This window comes from Takifugu rubripes, chromosome 19 (genome assembly GCF_901000725.2).
Source record: "Takifugu rubripes chromosome 19, fTakRub1.2, whole genome shotgun sequence".
NCBI lineage: Eukaryota > Metazoa > Chordata > Actinopteri > Tetraodontiformes > Tetraodontidae > Takifugu > Takifugu rubripes.
Window position 1 is genome coordinate 10,008,894 of NC_042303.1, and position 25,447 is coordinate 10,034,340.

The 25,447-nt window shown below is 46.2% G+C and overlaps 4 protein-coding genes and 1 long non-coding RNA gene across 8 annotated transcripts; 2 read left to right on the top strand and 3 right to left on the bottom strand.

Moving 5' to 3' along the window:
- Positions 1–81: 81 nt before the first annotated feature.
- On the bottom strand, positions 82–2,828 carry LOC105417838 (tumor necrosis factor receptor superfamily member 4). Of its 2 annotated transcripts, none has more exons than XR_965329.2 (7): positions 2,665–2,828; positions 2,411–2,552; positions 1,805–1,939; positions 1,661–1,727; positions 1,341–1,576; positions 1,158–1,259; positions 82–916 (listed from the first exon to the last, which is right to left on the bottom strand). XR_965329.2 is itself a non-coding variant. In XM_011613951.2 (7 exons), exons 1-7 carry the CDS (start codon positions 2,741–2,743, stop codon positions 831–833), a joined length of 816 nt encoding a protein of 271 aa, XP_011612253.1. In that variant the 5' UTR covers positions 2,744–2,828; the 3' UTR covers positions 83–830. The 2 variants fall into 2 exon arrangements, 1 of the variants encoding a protein (XP_011612253.1); XM_011613951.2 differs by having other exon boundaries at positions 83–916; positions 2,411–2,521.
- Positions 2,829–4,133: 1,305 nt separating this feature from the next.
- On the top strand, positions 4,134–11,037 carry ddi2 (DNA-damage inducible protein 2). Of its 3 annotated transcripts, none has more exons than XM_029826979.1 (10): positions 4,134–4,272; positions 4,426–4,597; positions 5,217–5,346; positions 6,342–6,623; positions 6,703–6,829; positions 6,953–7,080; positions 7,272–7,400; positions 7,599–7,702; positions 7,805–7,997; positions 8,958–11,037. In XM_029826979.1, exons 2-10 carry the CDS (start codon positions 4,460–4,462, stop codon positions 10,259–10,261), a joined length of 2,535 nt encoding a protein of 844 aa, XP_029682839.1. In that variant the 5' UTR covers positions 4,134–4,272; positions 4,426–4,459; the 3' UTR covers positions 10,262–11,037. The 3 variants fall into 3 exon arrangements, with proteins under 3 accessions (XP_029682839.1, XP_029682838.1, XP_029682840.1); XM_029826978.1 differs by having other exon boundaries at positions 4,143–4,272; positions 4,397–4,597; XM_029826980.1 differs by lacking the exon at positions 4,134–4,272 and adding an exon at positions 8,678–8,726 and having other exon boundaries at positions 4,460–4,597; positions 8,958–9,098.
- Positions 11,038–11,459: 422 nt separating this feature from the next.
- cplane2 (ciliogenesis and planar polarity effector 2) lies at positions 11,460–13,328 on the bottom strand. Its single transcript, XM_003973376.3, has 5 exons — positions 13,005–13,328; positions 12,601–12,753; positions 12,401–12,525; positions 12,187–12,317; positions 11,460–12,102 (listed from the first exon to the last, which is right to left on the bottom strand). Exons 1-5 carry the CDS (start codon positions 13,114–13,116, stop codon positions 11,880–11,882), a joined length of 744 nt encoding a protein of 247 aa, XP_003973425.2. The 5' UTR covers positions 13,117–13,328; the 3' UTR covers positions 11,460–11,879.
- A 7-nt stretch (positions 13,329–13,335) lies between these two features.
- LOC105417839 (uncharacterized) lies at positions 13,336–14,344 on the top strand. The gene is made up of 3 exons (XR_003886020.1): positions 13,336–13,428; positions 13,723–13,786; positions 13,927–14,344. It is a non-coding gene; the product is annotated as an uncharacterized lncRNA (long non-coding RNA).
- Positions 14,345–14,887: 543 nt separating this feature from the next.
- epha2a (eph receptor A2 a) lies at positions 14,888–24,536 on the bottom strand. The gene is made up of 17 exons (XM_011613955.2): positions 24,341–24,536; positions 23,700–23,761; positions 21,932–22,568; positions 19,108–19,263; positions 18,687–19,019; positions 18,343–18,470; positions 18,061–18,238; positions 17,872–17,974; positions 17,639–17,691; positions 17,431–17,556; positions 17,171–17,356; positions 17,024–17,085; positions 16,724–16,933; positions 16,475–16,624; positions 16,160–16,353; positions 15,915–16,070; positions 14,888–15,668 (listed from the first exon to the last, which is right to left on the bottom strand). The coding sequence occupies exons 1-17, from the start codon at positions 24,420–24,422 to the stop codon at positions 15,560–15,562; spliced, it is 2,925 nt and encodes a 974-aa protein (XP_011612257.2). The 5' UTR covers positions 24,423–24,536; the 3' UTR covers positions 14,888–15,559.
- Between the last annotated feature and the right edge of the window lie 911 nt (positions 24,537–25,447).

The window sequence follows — 25,447 nt, forward strand, 5'->3', positions numbered from 1 at the left end:
ACACATACAAGCTCGCTGTATATTACCATGAGTTCCACTTTACTACAGTTTTTGAATTTTAGAACACTGTAACCACCTCTCTGTGGGGCTCCTCTTCGCATTTTAAATGAAAACAAACCAAGGATGTTACACAAAACAGCACATTAATCACCCACTGCAACAAAAGGGGTCGTTCATGAAGACACAATCCAAGCACCTTTTCCCCTCAGAGCCTTGTTTTGCTTCCACTTCCCTATTATTTCGCAGTAACAGACTTTTGATCCTCTTTGTCACATTATTGTGTCTCCCTGCTTTATTCCAGGTTGTTTTTTTGTTTTTTGGGCTGTTTCCACTGAGCCCAAATGCGGCACATGCCCATTTCCTCTGATCTCGGTGCAGGTCATAAAACCAACTATCTGGAGCACACTTTCATGATGCATCTCACCGCAATGACGTCGTGGAACATCTCTAATCAGGTGCACGAAAACAAGAAAACCAATACGATAGAGACACCTTTAATCCCACGAGGGGAAGTTCCCACAGCCTGCACAACACTAAAATATGCTTTTATTTTTCTCATTTCATGGACATGACACTGTTGAAACGGAAACATTAAAACGGAGAGAAATTCAGGAAATGTTTTCTCACATCTACTGTGACTCTATGAAACAAGGTTTTTCTCACAGAAAAAGGCCCTGTCCATCCACATTGCATCATTAGTATACCTTAAAAATGAACGTCTACAGAAGTAAACAGATGACAATCAAGACACACGACATATAAGATCAGGCGGAAAATCCTCTGATTACTGGGCGGTCTCAATGTTCGCAGCGTATCTGGATGAATCCATCTCAGTTTTCTTCTAGAGTCAGTTTCAGACAGACCTCACTGCCGCCTCCAATTTCCTCGACCGGTCTCCCGCATGTCGACTCGTGTTCTGTGAACGAACGGGACAAATGTAACTATCATTAATGCGTGCTAGAATAACCTTCAGCCTCAGATGCTGGCGAAGAAAAAGGCCTCCTGCTGATGTTTAAAACCAAACATCAGCAGGAGACAAATGCTGGCTCGTGCTTGCTAAGTTTCTGACGGCTGTATCTTCTTCTTGTAATAAAACCTCTTGCTATCTAGAAAAGTTTCACATTTTCAACGAATCTCTTTTTAATGTTGCGACATACTTTGTCCCGATTCGTGCTTTTCCAAGTAAAAGATGATGTATAACTTGATGATCACGGCGGTCAACATCAGCAGTCCAACCGTTGCGAAGGTGATGAGGAAACCTGGACGGCGAAGACCTGCAGTTATTTGATGCTTATTTTGCTGTTTTTATGGGTGTGCGGACGGGGGCGGCAGGGCTTTACCAATGGGGTCGGTTGTCCTTGAAGGGGAGGAAGTGTCGGAGTGTGGGATTCGCCTGGGGGTCGTCATGGTGGTGGCGGCGGTGGTTAACACCTTCTGGATCGGAACTCTCTCCCGCAGTTGGTCGGGGGAAACTGCTCTACTTGGTGTGGGTGGTGCATTCGCATCGGTGTGTTTCACACTATTGCAGATAACATCTGAGGTCTTGGTTCCAGTAATATTGACTCCATATTTGCATCTGCAGGGGAAGAAAGTTAACAGAGATGTTGGGAACCGGGGACACCGCGCAGCGCTTTTCTAAAATCATGAAGGACGGACGTACTCCTTGTACTTCTGGCAGGGGGAATTGATAGATTTACTGAAATGTCCGTCTTCACATTCCGTGCATTCTGGCAGGCAAAGACAAAACATCATTCAAACAAACAAACAAATCGACAGCGTTCAGTATCCTGTGATCAGACTTTACCTCCAGACTTTTTACCAAATCCAGCCTTGCATTGACACGTGGAGAAATCATTGTCGCTTGCAACAAACCCTTTGCGGCATTTACAAATGGTGTTTGATGTCGTTGTGCACGGGTGTTCAACATCACTCCCAGATTCTGCCACAAAAGAGGGGGTTCATTCACACATTTTACATGTTTGAAACAGGATGCTGAATTTGAACATTTGGCAAATGCAACTCCTCTGAATACAGTGGAATGTGTCACTAAGGAGTGTGGGAAAATTTGATATCAATGAACAATTTGTCTAAAGTTATATATGCACTTATATATTCCACCTTCACTGAATCCTTTATGTCACTTTCATTGGCTTTAACTTGTTCCCTGTAAGATACGATGCAAGATACACCAAAGAAATATACAATAAAATTAAACTGCATTTCCAAACATCTATTCATCTATTTCAAGGCCAAAACTTTCAAACACCAACAAAGTTAAAACAGTTGGCTGAATTATTTCTAAAACTACCGTGTCGGATTTAACGACGTGACAGTGAACACATCAGCCAGGGGAAAGGAGGAAATTTACGTCCATAAAAATAAAGATGGAGCAAAGTGCTTCAGGCCTCACCTTTGTCACATTTCTTACACACCTTGCAGTATTGGGAATAATTTACTGTTTCCTGAAAATATCCATTTTTGCAGTCCTCACAGCCTTGATTTTTTCCTACGACTCTTTGACCTTCAATTATTGAAACAATCAAAGGTTTATTCTGATGATCACAAGAGCAAATAAGGCTCATGAGGAAAACATGACAATCAAATGACATCAAGCAGGCAACAGTATTTCAGCTATTCAAGGAAAAATTGAAAGTAAGACTTTACCTTCTGGGCAATTGGCAGCTGAATTAAGAATCAGTCCATAAAGAGTCAATATAAATAGAGGTAATTTCAGAAGAAACATGGTGGAAGTTTCCGTTTTTCGTTTAGACGGATGGTACTTCCTGAACGTGAGCGCATGTAGAATGAGAAGTGCCGTTTCACTAGAAGATCTTTATAATGTAGTAACTGGGATGTGGGGGTGGCACCCCCTTAATGTTAAACCTCAGGAGAAGGGCTCAATCTCACGCATGTGGAGGATGAGTCAAAGAAGCACGTGCTCCAGTTAGGCCCTTCAAAATGCATTTAGTAATCCAGATTAAACTGTTTGCATAATTAAGTCATGTAACGATTGAAGGTTGCCTCTGGGGATGGACGCTACACTGACCTGAGATCTAAATATGTTGAACACCTTCTGTTCTTAAACACTTTACAAAACACATTATTTTTTCAGATTTTAAGCATTTGGTTTCAAACGCAACCTGTTTTCTGTGTGGTTTCCGTTAATGCAGTGTTGGTTGGAATTTAGCAAAGAAACACACTAATTTAGAGATGCTGTGCAGCGAAAAGATAATAAAGCTAGAAATAGCAATATTTAAATATTTTTAATTGCGAGGAGCCACAGGAGAGTGTAAATGAGATGCAAACTATGGTCACCTGACCTCAGCAATCACAGTAAGAAAACAAAACACACAAGCAGGAGTAAATCACAGCAAAATCTATTTGCACTCTATCACCCAGTCAACCACTAACTGGATGCAATCCATACAGTTGCACATAATCATTTAACTGAAACACTGATACCACCTCTATGGATGAGTCAAAACGATCCATCGACAAAACAACAGATGCATCGCCGTCTTTTTTTAAACACCGTATAGAAACTGTTTGTACACTGGGTTTTTTACCTAGAAAGAATTTATTCTAATCTGATTAAAAGAAACACTGAAAGAATGAATAATCAGTTTCAATGATAATAGTGGGCACGAGACTCTGGAAACCCCATGGAACAATTAATTAACTTCCATTTTTCTGATATCTGCAAGATTTTTAACAAGAATACCTGTGGGTACTTTTGGGAAGTCCAACAGTTTTCCCCATTTAAATATAGTTGAAATATAGTTAAAGTGGACTTAGATAAAGGCTTTAAGGGATTAACAAGCTTCTTGTAGTACCTAATCCATTGTCACATTACAAATAATGTTATTCCTTTTTGGGTGATCTGGACGATGAATAAACTATCCTTTCGTCTTTTAACCATCGTTAATTGGTAGACTAACAAACCTTATTCAAGAGAAATAAATCTATCCTATCCTACTGGAATACTGTTTTATATAGAATTATCTATTCATTTATTTTCCTTTTGTATAATGTATAATGGACCAGTTGCTTAATGAATATGTTATTCCCCTATTAACCGCTAGAGAGCAGCATTATCGTGTACTTTCATTTAGAAGCCAGAAGAAGAAACGTCAGCACGACTGCAAATTCTGGATTGCGGCATGTCGTGAAAAAAGATTGACGAGTCGATATGCGGCTTCAGCACCGAGACCGAGCAATACTTGTTGTTGTTTAGTTCTAGAAAGAGAAGCTGTCACTTTGGACTTTTGTTCGGTAAGTGACCACATTCGCCGTTCGTTATAATCTCCATTTCTACTGAACGCATTCCCCAGTAATACAGTACAACTTGGGAATGTTAGAATAATAGTGTGATTTTTTTTTTCCTTCTGTGGGACAGGGAACTAACTTATTCGCATTGTGTGGCAGCGGGTTCGTCCAGTGATTCTCCCCATAAAAAACGATGCTGGTCACCGTTTTCTGCGCGCCTAGGGATCGCCCAGAAACCACCTTCGTACTCGATGTGTCACCGGACCTGAAACTGAGAGACTTTGTCGGACTTTGCGTACCAGAATCGGGAATACCAGCTGATGAAATCCAGGTAACCCAAAGCACTGAAGTGGCTGTAGCTTGTAGCTGACTGCTAACGTAGCCAAGCAGTTAGCCGATATGCTAACACGAATATAGACGATTCCCTGATCACGAAAAGGACTTTTCTGTACCTGCATTGGATATTTGTTTTTCAGTTCAAACGCCTCGGTTGTTGTGGAATAATGTGGAATAATGTGGAATAATGTAAGCGCGTGTATTATGATCAATAAATACAGTATCTTTCAGGTATCGTTGCCAATTCTCAAAGTGAAACCGTTTAATTCTGGCGTCATAATATTAGATTAACTCAAAATCAGTTGAGAATATAACAAGGCCGTCCCGAAAATGCTAATCTCCCAGTGGATTAAAATAGTCTTTGACTTTGAAAACAGGCTTCCTTATTTTAACATACTTGAATATGAAAGGGAAACTAATCTAAATGGGGGCGGTAGGGATTCAGCAAAGCTGTTCGTTTTTACTTCAACTTTTAACTATACAAACCTGAAGCTGAGTATTATAACGTCAAGCTTTCTTAAAAGCAGAAATCAGCCATACACATACACATCAGCCATTTCTTACGTTTGTAAGAAAAATAACGTGACACATGTTTGGTTTTTCTTGCCCTAAAGATTACATATGCAGAACAACCACTAAAAGACCCCACTCGTGCCTTGGGGACCTATGGTGTTAAGGATGGCGATGTTGTGGTTCTTCGGCAAACTGATAGACGCCCCCCACCAACTCAGCCAGCCTTTCCAGGTAAGATGATTGAACCCCCTTGGATGGGGTTTTATTTTGTTGCCTGGGCCTGTCGCAATTAAGCGATAAACATAATTGAGATGTCACATTTGTTTGGTGGAACTGGTCCTGCTTTATAGCGTAATCCCACCCTGAGCCGCACATTAAGCTTGACACATAAATAAGATAAAAAATTGGAAGCATTGAGGTTTGATCTTTTAAAGCACAATATTGCCTCAAAATACTGTTACAACTAGTATATATGAAATTACAACTGCATCTTCTGGTTCTGATTAAAGTCAGCCACGTTTGGCAAGTATAGGAAGAAATGCACGTTGGTGCCAAAGGCCGGTGTGTGTGTGCATTTCTACATTTTTGAGCTTCTCCTGTCATAGTTTGGCGCCTTGCAAAGAGGCACCTTAGCAATTAACAATGGTCGCCTTAACGTGACCCATATTATAATAAATCCAAGGTTAGAAGTCATGATTGGGGAGCAACCACCTGATCCTATTTCCCCCAGGTCTCCAGGTGTGTGTTGTGGCACAAATGCAAAGCTGTGCTGAACTGAGTGAGCCTAAATAAACACACACAACCACAGCGTGGAGAGAGCGAGAGACCGTGTGTCCACACACAGGTCGTTGGAGTTGTGGCAAAGGAGTGGCTTTATTTGCTCGAACGCCATGACACGCTCACAAAATGGGGCTGGTCTGCACTCAGGGTAGAGTCCCAAATTTAAACGAGAGAGCATCTCACACTGTGGCAGAGGAAGTGTCATTTCAGGCAGGTAAAATCCAGTTTAACAGCGCTGCACACTAACAAAGGGAATTTCCATAAAACCATATATTTTTAAAACTTCATTCCCAATAGTGAAGGATGACGTTCTCATGGATTTATAAAGATCGTGACTTTTCCTCAGCCACCGCAGCGACGTGGCCGAGCTCAACTATGACAAATAGGTGCAGACAACTGTCAAGGATCATTTCAGAATTGTAACCCCACCTCTCTGTGCTTTTTAGGCCTGCCCCGTATTGACTTTCGTTCCATCTCTGTACCCGGCACGTCCTCTTCAGTGAGTCCACGAAGCGCCACGAGGCCGCAGCCTCCAGTATCGCTCGGGCAGCAGCCCCTCCCACGCCCCCCACAGCCTTCAGCGCCGGTAGCCTTTCGTGGAACCTCTCCTCAGGGTTTGGATGATCCCGCCTTACTCCAGCAGATGCTGTTGACCAACCCACACGAACTTTCACTGCTTAAAGAGCGAAACCCGCCACTCGCCGAGGCCCTGCTCAGCGGAGACTTGGGTAAACGGGAACAAGGGCCCCTGACATTGTTAGCTGCAGTCTGTCCTTGCGTCTGAAGTGTCGGTCGTCTTTCCCACAGAACGCTTCACCAAAGTGCTGCAGGAGCAACAGCAGGATCGAGCTAAACGAGAGCAAGAGAGGATTCGTCTTCTGACGGCGGATCCTTTTGATTTAGAAGCTCAGGCAAAGATTGAGGAGGACATTAGGTAACCTACGCTATGCTAACCACCTGTAGAGCCTCATTTATACTACTCTGCATCATGATAGAGCTAGTTCCATGTCTCAATAATACCCAGTATTTCCCCTTTTTTAAAAAAAAAAAAATCCAGGCAACACAACGTGGAGGAAAATATGAACATTGCGATGGAGGAGGCCCCAGAAAGCTTCGGACAGGTGGTTATGCTCTACATCAACTGCAAGGTCAATGGACACCCAGTGAAGGCTTTTGTTGACTCGGGTAATAAGCATGAAATCCACATCTTTAGTGGGATTGTTCCTAAAACAATGTACAGATCAGTATGGGCATTCAATACAACATCCTGCCAGAGCCGGGGGTCCTCACCTGGCCCCTGATACTCTGGTCGCATCTTTACTGCGTGGCTCATGTGTCATTTAAACCTCACTTTCCTCTGAATGTGCCCCCGTCAGGAGCCCAGATGACCATCATGAGCCAAGCGTGCGCCGAGCGCTGCAACATCATGCGGCTGGTAGACCGCCGCTGGGCCGGGATTGCGAAGGGGGTGGGCACTCAGAAGATCATTGGCAGAGTTCATTTGGGTGGGTATTTCTTCACCCACTCCGCCTCACCGGCTTTAGCTTCTAATACAATTTGTCACCAATTATAATGGTGAAATGAAGATGGAAAGAATGAAGCCAAAACAAGGAAATTCCTTACGGTTCATTGTATTAATGAGCAGTGTGTTAATGTGTATTTGAGGGTGAAAATAATATCTGAAACTCATTTAAATCCTGCAGCTCAGGTCCAGATAGAAGGAGACTTCCTTCCCTGTTCCTTTTCCATCCTAGAGGACCAACCCATGGACATGTTGCTGGGCCTCGACATGCTGAAGAGACACCAGGTGCGAGCCTCTCGGTGCCTTGTTGAATGGATGCTTTTACCTCCCGTCCTCTCATGCTCAGGAAAGTGGGTTGATGTCGGGGGCGTCTCGATTTTCTTGCAGTGTTCCATCGACCTGAAGAAGAACGTGCTGCTGATAGGCACCACGGGCACTGAGACGCGCTTCCTGTCTGAGGCGGAGCTGCCGGAGTGCGCGCGACTGGCCTACGGGGCGGAGGGGCGCGAAGACGTCCGTCCAGACGAGCTAGCTGACAGAGAACTGGCCGAGGCGCTGCAGAGGTCCATACAGGAAAGTGGTAAGACGTGACCAGTGTCTATGTGGGGTTTGTCCCACCTCCTGTAGAAGATCTGCATGGAACACTTAAAGCTTCTTACTCTCGTCTCATTTCACGTTTGTCTTTTTGACGTCTGAGCAACAGGAAAATGGTCCGTTTGTGTTGGAAACTTTTTTTTTAAAGAACACATCATTTTTTTGCCATCTTGTGTCTGTTTTCATTGTTTGGCTGTAGAGGTAAATGTATTATGAGTTCAGTTGTTTGATTTTACCTGCAAACTTGGTTCAATTTGGGGTTTTTTTATCAACACTTTTATTTTATAAGCATTTACCAAGTTTTTGTGGTGCAGTAGTACACATTGTACCACCCTCGCCTACCCCGGGAATATCTTAATTCACATTTTTTTCCTAATTAGACAAAAAGATCCTTAGAATTATCAGGTGCACTCAGTGCTAACCTCTTAGCATTCGCTAATGCTAATGCCACCAGGAGTCGGTCGTGTCTCCACGCTGTAAATCAGCAGAGCAGCAGAGGTAGAAATCCAGTAATTACAGGGCGTGAAAGCTTTAAGAACCCTTAACGGAGGTTCACAGACACGCGAGAAGGGCTGAAACGTTGCTGCATGCTCCGTGTGCGTGCGTGACTGCTAACTTTCTCCGTCCCTTTGCATGGTGTGTGGTGTGTGCCCTAACCCTGAGCAGGACAGCACTGATGCATATGGAGACAGCTGGAGAGGGCCCGACCAACCAGGTACTGCAAACTCACAAGTCCGTCGCTTGTGCAAACTCACAAGTCCATTGCTACACATCTTTTGTTTTGCTGTTATTTTGTGCTGGGTGTTATCGGACGTCACACTTCAGGTTGAGTTTTACTCGAAGGACAAGTACGGCTTAAAACCCGTGTTTCTGTTTTGGGTGGTGTCTGGGCCGTATCTGACCACCCGGCTGTCTTCTTACCCCGATGTGTTGTCTCTTGCATCAGACCCTGCAGCTGGACAAACTACCTCACAGGAGCCCCCACCATTTACATTACCCAGAACCTTAGGCCAAACTCCTTCATCCACGTCAGCGCTCCAGAATCCCCCCCCCCAACATCCCCAAATGCTGGACCGCTCTCAGTCTGCCCCGGCCACCGTGAGGCAGGCCTCAGCTTCAGGGCTTCTTCAGCCTTCGGCATCAGCTACGAATGTCATTGCCCCACCTCATCCGGCCGGGCCTGACCCCACACCGCCGCCCCCTCTCGTCGCTCCTTCAACAGAGGTGCTTGGTACTTCATTTGCTGCTGAGGCCACCACCCAGGCCCTGGATCCAGATGTCGAGGTGGAGCTTGGTGCTGCAGGAGGGGGCTCTGAGTCGGAGGACTTGAAGAACACTGCGTCACCAACACAAGCCATGGAGCAAGAGGCGGTCGAGCCCGACGCAGCCGAAGGTGTGGAAGTCTGCCACAGCGATCCCACCCAGTCTGACCCAGTTGAAATGGAGTTCCCGGTTGACTCCCAGGACGCAGCGTCCTCTGAGAGAGACCAGCCAGAAAGAGAGCGCCCCTCCTGCTCTGACAGCATCCCCTCTCTGGCAGCCGCTCTGATGGAGCTCCACGAGCTGCTGGTGTCCAACAACCAGGCCCACGCCGCCTCCTGCTCCTCATCACAGCCAGTCAAGCAGGAAACGGGCCAGGACGCCCCCGACACCCCCGGTCCCACCGTCGCACCGGGTGCAGAATCACGCGATGCCAAAGCGAACCGTTTTGCTGCAGCGTCTGATGAGGGACCATCCGACTGTGTTGCTCTTGACCCGTCAGAACCTGAGAGTGGAGGTCCAACAGAGAACAGGGAGGGACAAAGACCAGCACAGTGTCCAGAGAGCTCCATGGACAGGACCACGCAGGAGCACGATGAGGCCGAGAAGACCAGCCTCATTCAGGCCGACCCAGAGGCTCCTTCCGCCTCCGTGGGGGAACTGGAGCTCAAAGAAGCAGCCGGTGGTTGCCAGGACGGTGCCACGGATAATCCTGGTCCCCAGACGGAGCGCGCTTCACTCTGCCCTTCCGCTGTGACCACAGAAGTGTCCGACCCTCCTGTCCCCGAGGTGCTCCAGCTTTCATCTCCAGACCCCTCAGTCTCCTCTCAGCCTCCCTTTATAGACCATTTTCCAGCTGAGCACATCCGGAGAATCCAAGCAGCGGGATTCTCTGCCAGCGAGGCGGCCGAGGCGCTGCAAAGAGCCCACGGGGTCGTGGAGCTAGCACTGCTAACGCTGCTAGCCCGCAGTATCACTGTGCCCACCTAGACTCACGAGTCCTCAGCCCCTCCGCTCCGCATCTGTCTTATTTATACCTTATTACTCATCCAGCTGCCCCCCACCCCCACCTCCCACCCCTCCTCCTACAGGGGATCATATATGACAACAGGCTATAGTCTTTTATCATACGGAAAACCCAGGATCATACTGGGGGTACCTTCCTGGATATTGCAGATATGTGAGGTGCATTTGCATGCAGACATTTTGGGTTCCAACCCAGTTAATTGGCTTTTAAAACTTTTGTACGGTCTTGTTTTGTTTTTCTTTTTATGGAATGCCCGATATGATGTTCTCCCCAGCTCCTGTACACATGAATTCGATTGTTGAGCAACAATAAAAATCCCAACATGGATGAGCAGAGTTCCTCCTCCCATCTCATCTCTGTCCCGCCAGCTTTTTATTTTTGGCAGGCTGAATCATTTTTTTAATTAAAAAAAAGGTTTGGTTTTTTTTTTGTTTTTTTTTTACATTTGTAACCAGGAAACAGCATTGATGGAAATGCTGCAGTTCTGTTTACAAGTCATTTTTGCAGTTCAATGAAACCTGTTATTTGCAGCTGTGAAATTAAAATATACTCGTAATCGGTGGCTTTTTTTTTTCTTTTTGATCAAATCAATGTTGTTTTTCAATTTTGTCCTGTCACTGCATCTATCCACTGTTTTAATGGCTTTATTTGGAGATACTGCATCAAGGTTCGTGCAGGCTGAATTATCTTTTATTGTATGGAATTTTAAATTGCAAATAAAACTGAATTAGTATTTGTACTTTGTGTGAGTGGTTTTTGATTTCAACCACTGTAAAATATATATATATATATACAGTGATCCCTCGTTTTTCACGGGAGTTGCGTTCCAAAAATAACATGCGAAAAGTGAAATCCGTGAAGTAGTCATCTTTATTTTTTTTTTATTATTTTACAATGCAATACTGAACTATAGGATGAAACCAAAAATCAAAACCTGTTTTAAAGCCCAAAATTTGTTTAAAACAATAATTTTAATCTAGTAATACAAGGTTGGAAACATTGTCACTCGCGTATTTCAGTCCCAGCTGTGCCTCTTCGTCCTGACTCCGCTCCGCTGTAGCGTCTGTTTCTACTGAAGGCGCAGGAGTCTTTCTCCGAGAGAAGAACATTGTTATGGGTAGTTGTTGGCGCTCTCTTTTTCTGAGCAAGAAGATTTTTATAAACGGATATGCCACCTTCGATTATATTTGAGAACTGCAATGAACGACTCGCAAAAACAATCCGTGAAGCAGCGAAGCCGTGAAAGATGAAACGCGATATAGCGAGGGATCACTGTATACACAAAAAAAGCAACACAAGATCAAATCCAAGGAGAACAATGGCGCCAGACTGGTGTGATTCTACTTTAGCACATCGGTTCAGGGTTTACCAAGGGTAAACGTGGGGCAATGTAATGATTTTCTTCTGAAATATCCCGTTTTAAAAAAATATCTGATCTGGGACAAACTGAGAAGAGCTGCTGAGCTCATAAATCAGCCGGAGCGATGAACTATCGGCTGTATCAAGAGGCAGAATGTCCAGCAGCAGGTCCCTGGTTCTTGTCCATGGCTGGATTCAGCTCCCTAAATACCCTGTCCACTGTCAAATCAGAGCCTCTGTCTCCTGCTGGGAGCGGCGGGTTCCTGAGGCAGCGGCTACACAGTCCTGATGCCACAGGTTCTCTGCCAGGCAGTTGAGGAGGGGGGCGACATCTCCCAGCCCATCAATGTCCTCACCCCCCATATGCAACACCGGCAAGCTCCGGGTCTCCTCAAAGGTCCTCACGTCCGTCTCTGTCACGTCACAGTGCATGAAAAGATCAAACCTGAGACGGATGTTAAGGGAGCGTTTCAGATTTTTGCCTCAAATTGTTCAACATTAATACCGATGAAATAATTCATGAGGATACTTGGTGCCAACCACCACTTTGACAAGAGACGTCCCTGTCCACCGCGTGATCTGGTTCGACAGATCGTCAAAGGACGTCTTGTCGGTGAAGGAGAAAAGGAGAAGAACAGCGTCTACCTGTTCCTGACAGGACTGGAAGACAAAAGAATGAAGGATGAAAACTAGCAAAACCTGGATGTTCTGGTTGTTCTTCTGTGCGGGGAATATTAACCCACCGGAAGGAAATGGTCAAATCTGCGCAGTGCATTTTCTCCACAGTCCCACAGCTGCAAACAGAAGAAAAGAACTTTCCCACCTTCTCTCAGTTTCACCGGCCAATACACCATCGTTGTCTCAATACCTTAAAAACAGATTTTGTCCTCACTGTTTTAACGGCACACCAGACCTGCCTTGTCAGTGTTGATCAGGGACCCACCTTTCGTTTCATAGTGCATGTTGGGAACATTCATGCCTGCCAGACGTGCAGCCAGAGAGGTCTTCCCAACCCCGCTCTTGCCACAGATGAAGATCTTGTAGTGAACTGTGTCCACAGCTAAATGTGGAGGCATCATTGGGGACTCCAACAGGCCTGGAAACCATGATTCACACTCATTTAGTTATTTAAATGCTCATTTTGCATATTACTGCTTTGCTAAAATATCCCCTTTTGCAAGTTACTCTAAATGTCTGTTAAAATCTGCACTTTTGTGCTCTCCTCGTCTGTCGATGCAGGTTTAACCCTCAACTAAAACGTGTAGTTTGTTTTGATGGGAGTATCAACACTAGATCCTTTTTAGCCCCTGTAGCTTCAATTGTACAAAAGTGGTTCATTTGTCCTACCAAACTTTCTGCGTCTCTTCTTGTGTAGGATTTTATTAAAGTATTCTTTGCTGTCTTTACTTCGATGCCAGTCAGCGACTAAGATCGATCCAGGAGGGCAAATTTGTGCCATCTTGCCGTCGTTAGCTTTAATGCCAATCGTGCTGCTTAGGTGAAAACCCAAATATTATAACGCTAGGAAACTTATATTAACAAAAATACTCTAGTGAGGAAAAAATACGACATTTTCATGGAAAAATGGAAATGTCCAAGTGTTTACGAACTAGCACCATAGTTACAGCCAGTGGCCTGACGTCATGTTTTCTTCTTCGTTGTTATAGGGCGGAAGATAACGACTTTAGCGGCGCCACCTACTGGACCGGGAGAGCACCTGCTGTCTGTGCTGCTTTGTGGGTTTGCTCCACCTGTGTTGGAACCTGTTCAGGTGGGGTTCTAATTATAGTTGTTGCATTGTAATAGAATGCTCAGTAGTTTGTTTCTAATTGCAGTACACGATTTGTAAGTGGCCGTTTGCCTATTCTGTAAAGCGTCAAGATTGGGTAGGTGGGTAATAATTGTTTATCATGGCAAAGAGGTCCTTTATCATGTCAAGAAGAAGACTGTTTTTATCTTTTGTGCATATATTCCTAAGCATGCGTTCTTTTGTAGATGTACTTAACCAATATGACTGTGTGTGTGATCTATGTTCCCCGTTCCTTTTCATCTCCTCCCTGTCCAGGTGTTCCTCATGACGGTGTAACCGTAAACACCTGGTTTAAAAGCTGTTGCTTGTGTCCCTGACGGTAAGAAAAGATTAAGTTATAACAGCTGGTTCTTGTGCTTTCTACCCAGTATATTTTCTACCCTATACGTTAGATAATATACTATATCATAATATAATGTAATATATCTATATATTTGGATTGTTATCTTTCCAACGCAGCCTGAACAACGCACGTTATCCCTTCCTTTTCCACGAGATGGCGACAACTACCCTATAATTTAAGGTTAAACAAGTACACCAGTACCGTAATTATGAGTGTTTAAGCATAAAATATACATCTGATGTTTATATCCAGATGTTCTGGACTTGTCTATACACGTGGTTTAATCACAAAAATATTCTTTTTATGTCACATGATTTCATGTTCTGTTAATTCTGTTAAGTTCTTCCTGTTATAAAGCCTTTTCTTTCATTTACACAAATTTGGATTTCAGGCTTTGATCTCTAATCGTACCTTTTCAATTTTTTAATGCTAATATTGGGTGGATCAAAAGCCAAAGTTTAAAAGATCTCTGTTGTCCAAAACACCTTGGCATTTATTTCCGCGCAGGCTGCAGTGCTGATCTGTTTCCAGAACCACGAGAGATCTTTCTAATCCAGTGAGGCCTTTCAAGTGCTGATCAAAGCCTCACTATATACACTATAACACTTTTAGTCTTAGGAGGGTTTATGTCTGAGTGATTCATACTGGAACGCGCCACAGGATGCAAATATTAGTCTGAATCACTGTTGCCACTCCTGTGTGCGGTTGCATGAGTCTTCTGTTTGTGTGTGAGGGGGTGTGGAAATGGGAAGTAATAACCTGTTATTATCAGGTGTAATATTGAAAACCCATCAATCAAACGTCCATGACGACAGTAACCCACACTTAATCTTTTGTTGTTTTGAAAAAAAGTTAATTTCAGTGTTGAAAACTGGCTGCAGATGGTTACAAGTTTTGTGTCCCTGATTTGTGAATATTGGGAGTTAAAGGAGCAAAAGTAGCAGTAAAATGTGTTTGGCACTTTAAACAAAAGGTGTAATCCTGACATTTTCCCCAGTTCATCTACTGGTGATGGTGAAGAAAATAAAGTTCAGCGTGGTCTGTATGGAAAAAAGAAAAGTTGTTGCAGAGAGTGTGTACGTGATCCAGTCACAGGAAAATACTGGGTTTATTTAAACACACAGAGAAATGGCAAAAAAGCTGAAAAAAGGCTATTTTTCATGAAACAAATCAATACATTAACAATAAAAATAAATATTAAATTAAAATGGCTGTTTTAAGACAAGCTGTAAACATACATGATGCAGAGACTCGTGAGAAAATATAAAGAATGTTTGATTTTCTTTTTTTTTTTGTTACCCTGAGTGGAGTTGAGAGGAGGTCTCGGTTATCACAGAAATATAGGATTAAAAATGAGATTTAAGGCTGCAGACTGGAAGTGCTTGGAAGAAAAAGCTCAAACTGAGCAGAAAACATTGCAGTCTCTTAGAAAAAAAAGCCAAGCACTCTCTTAATGTCTTACATTTTGCCCATTTCCCCCCATATCCTGTACTGCATAACTGGTTCATGTTCAATATTTACACTATTTCATATAAAGATAAATAATGTGTCTTCTGTCATGATAAAGTACATAAGTGTTTTTGATCTCAGTCCTTTCTCGGGGGAGGGCGTCTTCAGTCACGCCACGGCGCTCCACAGAAAAGACAAAAAAGCCTGAGCGTGGCCCAGTCTCGCGCTCCCCCGTCCTCCTCGTCCACCGGTGAAATGGCGTGATCGGTCAGTGCACGTTGATTGGGAAGGCCGCTCGGATCACACCGCGAACACGCTGAGGGAGCTGGTCTCATCCTTCAGTCCCAGGATGCTGTAGGCTATCCTCTTCAAGTGACCGGGCAGCCGCACCCCGATGTTCCTGATGTCTCTGGGGGGGGGGGGAGAAATCGTTTCAATGGATGGATCTTGGTTCTATTACTCCTCTGCTGATGATGAAGGTCTCATTTAAAAGACATTTGTTACGCTGCTGCAGGAAGGAAGAACGAGAGGAATGTGCAGCAGAGGCCAGAGCATTTCTGCCTCCACACACTGAGTAACAAATGCTCAAGTCTGGGACGCGCTGCTGAGCGTGGGGGCGGGGGCGGGGCTGCACCGGTGCCATGTGTGCACTTACTCATGCCTCAGGCTCAGCACCTGCTCCATGCTGGTGATCCCGGCGCGGGCGAAGCTCTCGCTGTACTGGCTCATTCTGATGGACTCCAGCCATTCGGGCACCGTCCGGAACACGGTGCCGTCGCAGCCGCTGGTGCTGGGCAGGCGGATGGAAACGCTGAGGAGCGAAGTTCAGCCTGGTTAGTCGAGCTTTACAGTACACGGGAGGGGAAACGCATGAAACAGACTCCTGGTGTGTTTTCCTACCGCGGATCAAAGTCGGCGATGGTTTTCAGCGACTCCGGACTACGAAGCAGCTTGTCCAAAAAGTTGACGATGTCCAAGAAGCGAGGTCGCTTGGACCGGTCGTGCTGCCAACACTGAAGCATGAGCTGGTAGATGGCAGATGGACAGTCCATAGGAGCCGGGAGCCTGAACGCCTCGTTGATGGTCTTCATGACCTGATGAAGAGGAGGAGTGAGGATCTGAAAGGGCGCTAAGGAGGAGGAGCAGGAGGCTCCAGCACCAGCTACCCAAAACTATCCATCCCAAACAAAATATAGCGGATCATCTGATCCGTACCTCGTGGTTGCTCATGTCCCAGTAGGGCCGTTCTCCAAATGCCATGACCTCCCACATCACGATCCCGAAGCTCCACACATCGCTCGCTGACGTGAACTTCCTGTAGGCGATGGCCTCGGGGGCGGTCCAACGGATGGGGATCTTTCCTCCCTGTCAGAGAAGATTAATGATAACAAATCAGGACAGTTAAGACAGGAAAAACCACCTCTGAACATCAGAATTTTACTGTGCAGAGCGACTCAGACTCACTCGGGTTGTGTAGGTGCCCTCGTCGTCATCCTCCAGCACGCGCGACAAACCGAAATCAGAAACTTTACACTCCAGGTTGCTGTTGACCAGGATGTTCCTGGCTGCCAGGTCACGGTGCACGTAGCTCATGTCAGAGAGGTACTGCATGCCGGCAGCGATCCCGCGCAGCATCCCCACGAGCTGATAGGGAGGAATCTCTCCATCACGTCCCTGAACAGAATCAATATCAATAAATAAACAGAAATCCTGCTATCCTGTTTTAGCTCCGCCTCACTGTACGGGATCTGTGAATCTGTTTACCTTCAGATACGTGTCCAGGGCTCCGTTGTCCATGTATTCTGTGACGATCATGATGTGCTTGACTGAAAATCAAAAGAAAAAGTGTCTTTCAGTGTGAGGATGTGACGCAGGCAGTTGGGCTTTTGTTGTCCGAGCTCAGTGACTCACATTTAGTGACAACTCCCTCCAGTCGGATGATGTTTGGGTGGGAGAACTGGCCCATGATGCTGGCCTCGCTCAAAAAATCCAGCCTCTGTTTCTCCGAATACCCCGGTTTCAGAGTCTTAATAGCAACGTCCACTTCTGCTCGTCCGCGAGCCTTCATCACTCCTCTAAAAACTTCCCCGAACTCTCCTGTGGAGCATTTGGTGAAACATTAGAAGAGAGTCCACTGGCCGGTGGGCCCGTTGGCGTTTAGGAAGACTCACCGACACCGATGACCTTCTGTTTGCTGATGGCACTGGGGTCAATTTCTGTTACAAACTTCTGGATGGCAATATTGGGGTCTTCGTACATGTGAGGATCCACGTAGGTCTTCAGAGGCTTGAGCTGATCTAAAGTGGGACCAAAAACGTGAGAATCTTTTCTGACACTCCTCACCTGGAAGCAACACAGATGAGAATGAGGATTTTTAACCTGGTGAAAAGTACGGGTCCTCTGCTCCCCCTCTGCCTCGAAGATTCATTTTCCTGAAGAGAAAAACAAATCATGTCGACACTTTAGGAACCCTGGGTGAGCCTGCGTAGCGCTGACCATTACAGATGAACCCTCCCCGAGCCGGCACTCCACAACATCAGACCACGTCTGCTTTCATGGTGCATAACCACACGCCTGCCGCGTCTATAGATAAAACGTAGCTTGTTACCAACCTTCTACGCAACAGCAGGACGGCCACCACGACAAGAAGAATCACCATGATGCCAAAAACGGCTCCCATCACCAGCGTAGATTTGTTCTGGATCTGAGACTCAGCTGTGCAATGAGGACAAAATGATTAGCAACACACACATTTAGTGTGTATATATATATACAGTATATATAGAAAATCATGTTGGTACCTAATGGTGAAGTTTGGAACTCGTGCTCCACGCTGTGGCTGCCCGGGTTGACCTCTGAACCCAGCACCTGGACCCTGACAATATAGGTAGTGTCTGGGGTGAGGTCCGCTATCTGGACGGAATTTTTCTCCAAAATCAGAACGGTGTAGGTGGTCACATCACGCTCGCCGTCATCATCCTGCAGGACCAGAGTGGATGAGTCAGCTCATCTTAACCAGGCAGCTTGGGTGTTAACCGTGGGGAAGGAGACGAGAACAAAAGCAGCATAAAGCGCTGGCTTACTTTTCTGCGGTACATAAGCTCGTAGCGGTGATTGATGTGGGCTGGAGGTCTGCGAGACAGAGTCCAGGAGAGAGCCAGACTGGTGGCGCTGCGATCATCCAGATGGATAAACGTCACCTTCGGGGGATCTGAGTGTTGGTGAGAGACGGAAAGGAAAATAAGGTTCAGTGACTAATCACAGCCCAGGGAGATGAGATCAAATCCCTGGGGACTCAGTGGGTGAAACCAAATTCCTCTGTGAGGAGTAAGCCCCGGTTTTTCAGTGGCTAAGAATTCCGGATGAAATGTGTGAGAAAAGAAGGAAAGGAACATCTGAGGCATCGCCTTGTGTCTCCTCAACTCACCGGTGTAATCCAGTGCTGTGGTGAGGCTTGCAGCGGCCTTCTCCGTGCTGAACTGGGACACACCACTGTGAGCCTCCACAGTGAACGTGTAGTTGAGATGAGCGTCCAGGTCGGTGACCACAACCAGAGTATCCTGCAAGCCGGCGGGGCCTGGTTCGAAGCGGATCTTGTCCCCACAGGGGACACACTGCCCCCCGTTGCAGTGCTCGCACACCACGCTGTATGTGAGGTCGCTGCGTCCCCCGGTCACCAGCGGCGGGCTCCACGACAGCTGCAGCCTGCCCTCAGCTGACAAGGCACTGGAGCTCAGATCACGAGGGGCGCTGGGTGGAGCTGTGGGAGGACAGGCGGCAGTGGACGTCTAGCTTATTTACTCAGTCTGGTAAGACAGAAAGATGTACAATAATCAAGCGACCATTACCAGAGCAGGGGGACGTAGGAGGGTCTGATGGGGAGCGGTAAAATCCTTCTTCACACTGGCATTCAGTGGCACCGGCCTCAGAGGGTTTGGTGTTATCAGGACAGACCTGGCAGAACTTGCTTTGTATAGAGGGCTTGAAGTAACCAGGTTTACAAGCTGTGTGGGAGAAAAGAGAGAGAGAGCCTTTTTAAAGGTTTATATTAGGCTATCTGTGAAACAAAGGCAGGAAGAATACATCACAGATCAAGACTCATTGGAGTCCACCTGTCAGGAAGCGCTTGTTGTGACTAACTTCGAATAACGGAGGCTTTGTGTGCAGAGGAATGAAAAGGGATTTCCCCGACGAGCTGCCTCGACTTGCCTTTTCCACCCAGAGGGCGAATTTCAGGCCCTCCTGCCAGTGTCAGCCGGAAGGCAACGCAGCTCTCAATCCATCAGGTGATCTGATCCTTTTCCTCGTGAACACACAGTTCAAATTCTCTGGCAGGTCGTACTTCTGCCAAACTCAAACGGACAAACAGCCTTCCACAGGACGCTGGAGGTCAATGAGCTTGGGACAGAAAGATGATGGCATTTCCTCCCTTACTACTTCCTCCTGCTGACCCCCCCAACCCCAGTCAAAAACGACACTATCCACGGCTGAACAAGACAAGAAAAGCAAGAGTCTTGGTGTCTGTTGATAAGGACACACGTCTTGGGAGGATCTCTCCTCCCTGGTTTCTCCACAAAGAGAAGCCTCTGATGTGACCCCAGTGTTGGTGGCCGTGAGAAGAGGTCGCGCCTGCCCTCCACTCAAGAGCTGGTCGCATTAATTCGCCACCAAGGCAGAAGGACCTTTGCGCCTCAAGAATCACCCCAGTGGAGGAGAAGGAGCAGGCTGAGCATGGGTGGGTGGGGGGTAGAGCTGAAGAGGTGGGGCGGTGGGGGCAAAGGTCTGGAGCACCAACAGAAGTTCTCCCCAGGGTGTCACCGGGCAGGAGCGGGGGGGCGCAGCAGGGTCTTTCTTCGAATAAGAAAAGGAGGCCCGCCCATTCCATCTTGAGCCGGGCCGGCAGGACTTCTGTCACATACCACAGAAACTCCAGCCCTATTCATCTATTGTCTGAAGGATCGGACGGAGCGGGGCCAGAAACGCGGTGCGCCGCTCGCAACGCGGCTCGTAAATGTCGGCATGTGCGCGGCACATGACGACAAACGTTTTCCACGGAAACTTTGGCCGGTTTGTCAGGATTCTGCAGCCCAATCAATCATCTGATGCTGAACCTAATCCAGCAAGCTTTAATCGCTAATTCTTTTGGACTACAACGCACGTGAAAAGGACTCGTGTTCCACGCCACCGCATCTGTTAATTAAATCTGATTTTAGCTCTTTGTGTCGGCCCATTGTTCTTACGAGAGGGTACGTGGATTAAGGAGCCCGTAGTGCGTTTTAACAACTAGATGAAAGACTATGGGGGGGGGCAAGTCATTGGCTAACAGCTGGCCTGTTGCTCTACTAATCCTCTTGACTAAATTACACTCCACACCTAACTAAGCAGCCGCGAAGCTAACCACCCTCATGCACCAACTGTCGACTCGCTCCCCACCCTCTGACTCGGACCAAGGACAACCTGCTTATTTGTGTCAGTCAGCATTCCTCATCAGCTCATTTTACTTCCTTTTCCCACAACAGTCAGGCCGCTCAGCAGAATCCACATTCCGGGCCTGGACCCTTGAAGGGGATCACTTTCTCCTGGCGCTGTTAAAACTGACGGGGTGCAGACGGAACCACCGCCAGGATTGGAATCGTGTTTTGTAATAAAACATAAAGTTCGGCCGGTGGGGTCATCCTCCAGACTCGAGAAATCACAATCACAAATGCATCCCGTCTTCCGCTGCCAACTTCCCTTCCAGGTGCTCGGGTCAGAGTCCAGCTTGAGCACTCAAACATTCCTCTGACTTGAGTTTCGCCTCACTGACGTGTTCATTTTTACAACCTCACTACAAGATATGGTCTTTACAGCACTGTACTTAACTCTTAGTGGCAGCCTAAAATGAGCAAATAACTATCAATCTTAGGATAATTACTCCGATTACCCAAAGATTGATTCAACCGTGTTAAACCAGTTTCATTTTTATTGCAAGGATTGGCCTCATTTCCAGAATTCCTCTCCAGAGAATGAACAGTCAAGGTGACTGATCAGAAACCGCGGCCTGACTCAGTCTAACCTCCGACAGGCGTGTCGCCCCATCCCTGTAATCTGCGGTTCTTGTTACGTTAGCAACCGCTGAAAAACAAATACTTGTGAGCAGAAGACACGCCACTCAGGTAGTCACTCCGACACATTCACACGGTCCTCCCTTGAGCTGAAGATGACGTGAGGGTGAAAGAATTCCTTTCAAAAATCCCTGCACCATACTGTGCCCTTCCTCCCTCCTTCCTCTTCTTTCTGTAGCATCTCTCCTCCCACATTTCCTCCGGACAGTTGAAAGCACCACACCCAGGAATACCAAGAGCTTCCACACAACAGCAGGCAGACAAAACCCCCGCATGTTTGTTGTTTTGTGTGGGTGCTAATGAGTTTGTCACGAGAGCTGCACATACTGCAAAGTCTTGAAATGTGCGCACGCGGGGCAGCCCGACTGCCCGAACGGAGCCCCGACAGAACGGCAGTGAAATCAAGGCGCAGTTGCAGAGATTAACCGCTGCCAGAGACTTTCCTCAATGGCATGGAGCAACCTGTGCTTTTTGAAAGATGCAAACCAAAAAAACAGGCGAACGCAGCCCGTTTACTACACATTAACGTTCCACTACAACACAAACATATGGGGACACGTGTGTTTACCTTGGCAGGAGTCCCCCGTGCTTTCATACCCAGCCAGACACTGGCACTGGCCCACGGGAACCACCCACTCGCCATCAGCTGAGCAGTAGTTGCGTGGGGTTGCTGGACTGATGGCATTCTCCACGCAGACTCCTTCCACTTCTTTGAGAGCATCTGCTACTGTCTCCGGGAACTCCGCCAAGCTCTGCACCGTAGACGGACAGGTTTTGTAGTACACTCTGGCGGAGAGCAGCGCAACGCATGCGCCCATGTCCTGGAAGGCCAGGTAGAAGCCCCTCCTGGACAGAGGCTCCACGGTCCTCGTCTCTGCGTTGACCTTCAGAACACGGCCGTGTGTGACCTCATCGGAGGCGATGGTGGCCACTTTACGGAACTGGCCTTTACGGAAGTTGGTGCCCACGTCGGCGTCTGCTTCCGAGATGTAAAGGTTGAAGGTTTCTTTGCAGGCGACAGAGGCACCATCAAAAGTGTTGCAGTCCCGCACGACAAAGCGGAGCTCCACCGACACACGCGAGATCCCCGGGCGCCGCTGGATGAACGTGGTGCGTAGCCAGTTATCCTGTTCCGGGGAGTCTATGTTACAAACACTGTAGGAATAAAACAGTGTGCCGTTCACCACCGTCTGGACTATCTCCCACTGTGGAATAGAGGAAAAGAACAGAAAAGAGCCTGGTTAGTTTAGGGGGCCACGGAGTCACCACACTAGAATAATGAAAGAGGAAGGCTTTTTCTTCAGGGACTAAGTACAGGCTTCTGCAGCTTTACTCACGCCGAAAACCAATTTTACTGATGAGACACCGCTTCTGTCACGCTGCGCGAGTAGCTCATAAAACGACCAAAAGGAGCCGAAGCTGGGGGGTTTTTCTATAAATTAAAGTTATTGGTCCTGACATGTGGGGCGCTCGCAACGTGTGTGGCTTTTCACTCACACACGGGGTACAGGCGACACACAAAAATCAAGCTTATACTACCGAAGGGCATCGGCAGACATAGATGATGGTTAAGTGAGCTTTCTAAGCAGACTGTGAAGGCACCATTTAGGACCATAAACGAGGAAAGCAGTGCCCACCGGAAAGCTTAAAGGGCCCCTCCTAAAATGCAAGAGCTCCTATTTAGATGGTATAAGAATACCACCACTGTCTTACTTCCCACAGAACCTGGAAACATGTAGGAATATTTGCCCTACTTCCATATACACAGGTAATAACTGCTGGAAATGTTTCCATTCTTAGGAATATCCTTCCATGTCAATAGAAATGTATTCCTGAGAGCGGCCACACGAGAAATATAGAGCAAAAAGCGGATGTGATCATGACCTGTTGCTTTTTTTAGATGGAAAGTGGCTGAACTATAGATAGAGGGTTAGTTCCCCATCCAGGGAATAGTTTTCTGCCTTTTGAAGAGATTATATTGGTGCCATCAGGTCTGATTTCAGAAAGCGCGATGAAAAACATTTGCTTTACGGTTTCGTTCCACAATAAAAACCTTATTTTGGGATGGTGCGTTCACACTATTACAATATAAATCTCCGTGAAGGTTGAACCAATGACAATTTAATGAATCCAAGCAGTTTTAAGGAAGCATAACTCACCAAGCAGTCGCTCAATCTCTCCATCCCAGAGAGATTTGCAGCAGACTCAATAAGAAGAAAGCCAGAAATGTTTAACACATGGACTTCATCTGACCCTTTTTTTTTACGCTCTCTTTCGGAGTTTTTGAGCCTGAACCCTTATGTTTAATACATTAATGAAGAGGTTTGACTACTCACTCCGTCATCCGTTGTCAACCATCCCAACTCAGATCCTGAAGCGCTCATATCCAGCAATATTTCTAGAAAATAAATACATTAAAGTTAAACACAGGAAAACTCATTTTTTTAAAAAATAAACAGAACACCCTGCCGAAATGGAGGAATGTTGACATAAATTTGAAGCTGTGACGCAGTTTTATTGTCTGAGTCAGGCACATTTTGTGGACATGTCGTCCTTTTGGACACTTTAATCAGGCGTGTCGGTGTGATTCAGGACTTAGTTGACCGTGTCCTCCCGGTCCCGGATACAGAAGTAATGTCTGGGGAAGGCGTGGAAAGATTAATGTCCGTGACCAGGCAAACTCATGAATCTGGGCGATAATTGAAAAGAAGAGCTGACGCATGGAAACGCCATGCAGATGTACAGAGGTGAAGTTGGACGCTAATAAGCCCTGAATGCCAAAAAAAAAGAAGAAAGTTTGCTCCGGCCCTCTTAAAAATAAGCATGTAATACTTGCAAGTGACCTAAAAAGTGAACGGGCTGAAATCAATTTTAAGTCGACGAAAGTGCAAGTAGGATTTAAGACGGGCTATCAAATTCCAACCTCCTGACTCACGAGGTGCGGTACTTTCTTTCAAAGCGTTTAAAAAGTACTTACGTTCTTCGGACTGACTTCTGGAAAACCCTTGGCAAATAAATAAAAGTAAAAGGAGTCGCCGGAGAGCCATGATTCCACACATTTTATCAGTGTGGTGGTTCAAATCCCACAAGTGTCCCGGCTCTCTTCCTCCGTCACCTCCAGTCCTGGCTTCACTTCACCGGCTTACTGAGCACGAGCTCTCTGACCATTGACAAACAGGTGGCGTCATCCCTCCGCCCCGCGCGCTATGGAATGTGGAAATGACCCATATATGGCAATGGAGTGGGCGGGGCTTAGCACGTTTGACTGAACCTGTTCTCATTGAATGGATGAACTTCGGAAACCGCACCGTCAGTGTTGAGTGTAAAGTACCCGATATTTTACATTCATCCATATAAACTCAATTTGGTTTCACCTGGTTTAAAAGTGGAGATTGGTCGTTTTTAAGATACACAAAGAAAAGCATTGATAGTAAAAAAAACAAAAAACAAACATGAAGTAATTATTGTATTTTGATCACTCTGTGACCAGGTGAACTCCAGTTGTGAGTCATGTATATGTACAACAGACATACAGATCCCATTACATTGAAGAGTTTTTAAGCGAGGAATTATTACTTCTATTGTCTATTATTAGTAGTAGTAATAGTAGTAGCAGTATCAATAATAATGATTATTTATATTGGGACTATGTATAAAGTGTTTGATCAAAAGTAATGTTTCACAGGATAAGTACTAAAACAAAACCATAAGTTTGCAAATGTATGTATGTATTTAGCTGACATCTATCAATTTAGGGAATTTACTAATGCATCACACTATTTGTGGGTAATTAACATCTGCAGTCCTCTTTTTTTCCCTCTGCTTAAAAGGTCATAATTTAATTTCTGAGCTCTTATTTGGTTTGGTTTTTCTTTACTTTGTAAGTATTTGAAACAACATGTGACAACGAGACTGTGTAAATATGGACTGATGGAGCCTCTCACAGTGAAAGAGTGTTTAAGTTGGATGAGCTTTTCTGACCGTCCTCCAAGTGATTGCTTAAATCCTCTGCATCTCATCCTGGCCTTGTCTTTCCCACGACTGGTAAAGGAGGGGTCAAGTAGTTGGGGGGTGTCTGGTATGA

What these genes read in the sequence shown, in the direction of transcription:
- LOC105417838 (XM_011613951.2), bottom strand. Translation starts at nt 2,743, where the DNA reads ATGTTTCTTCTGAAATTACCTCTATTTATATTGACTCTTTATGGACTG. An exon ending in AGCTGCCAATTGCCCAGAAG is followed by an intron (nt 2,522 to 2,664) that starts GTAAAGTCTTAC and finishes CAATAATTGAAG; the next exon opens with GTCAAAGAGTCGTAGGAAAA. An exon ending in AAGGACAACCGACCCCATTG is followed by an intron (nt 1,260 to 1,340) that starts GTAAAGCCCTGC and finishes TTCGCCGTCCAG; the next exon opens with GTTTCCTCATCACCTTCGCA.
- cplane2 (XM_003973376.3), bottom strand. Translation starts at nt 13,116, where the DNA reads ATGGCACAAATTTGCCCTCCTGGATCGATCTTAGTCGCTGACTGGCAT. An exon ending in GAAGAGACGCAGAAAGTTTG is followed by an intron (nt 12,754 to 13,004) that starts GTAGGACAAATG and finishes CATGGTTTCCAG; the next exon opens with GCCTGTTGGAGTCCCCAATG. An exon ending in GATTTGACCATTTCCTTCCG is followed by an intron (nt 12,318 to 12,400) that starts GTGGGTTAATAT and finishes TTTGTCTTCCAG; the next exon opens with TCCTGTCAGGAACAGGTAGA.
- epha2a (XM_011613955.2), bottom strand. Translation starts at nt 24,422, where the DNA reads ATGTGTGGAATCATGGCTCTCCGGCGACTCCTTTTACTTTTATTTATT. An exon ending in CAGAAGTCAGTCCGAAGAAC is followed by an intron (nt 23,762 to 24,340) that starts GTAAGTACTTTT and finishes TTTATTTTCTAG; the next exon opens with AAATATTGCTGGATATGAGC. An exon ending in GGAGGGAGTTGTCACTAAAT is followed by an intron (nt 17,086 to 17,170) that starts GTGAGTCACTGA and finishes TTTGATTTTCAG; the next exon opens with TCAAGCACATCATGATCGTC.
- ddi2 (XM_029826979.1), top strand. Translation starts at nt 4,460, where the DNA reads ATGCTGGTCACCGTTTTCTGCGCGCCTAGGGATCGCCCAGAAACCACC. An exon ending in CATTGGCAGAGTTCATTTGG is followed by an intron (nt 7,401 to 7,598) that starts GTGGGTATTTCT and finishes TAAATCCTGCAG; the next exon opens with CTCAGGTCCAGATAGAAGGA. An exon ending in GAGGTCCATACAGGAAAGTG is followed by an intron (nt 7,998 to 8,957) that starts GTAAGACGTGAC and finishes CTCTTGCATCAG; the next exon opens with ACCCTGCAGCTGGACAAACT.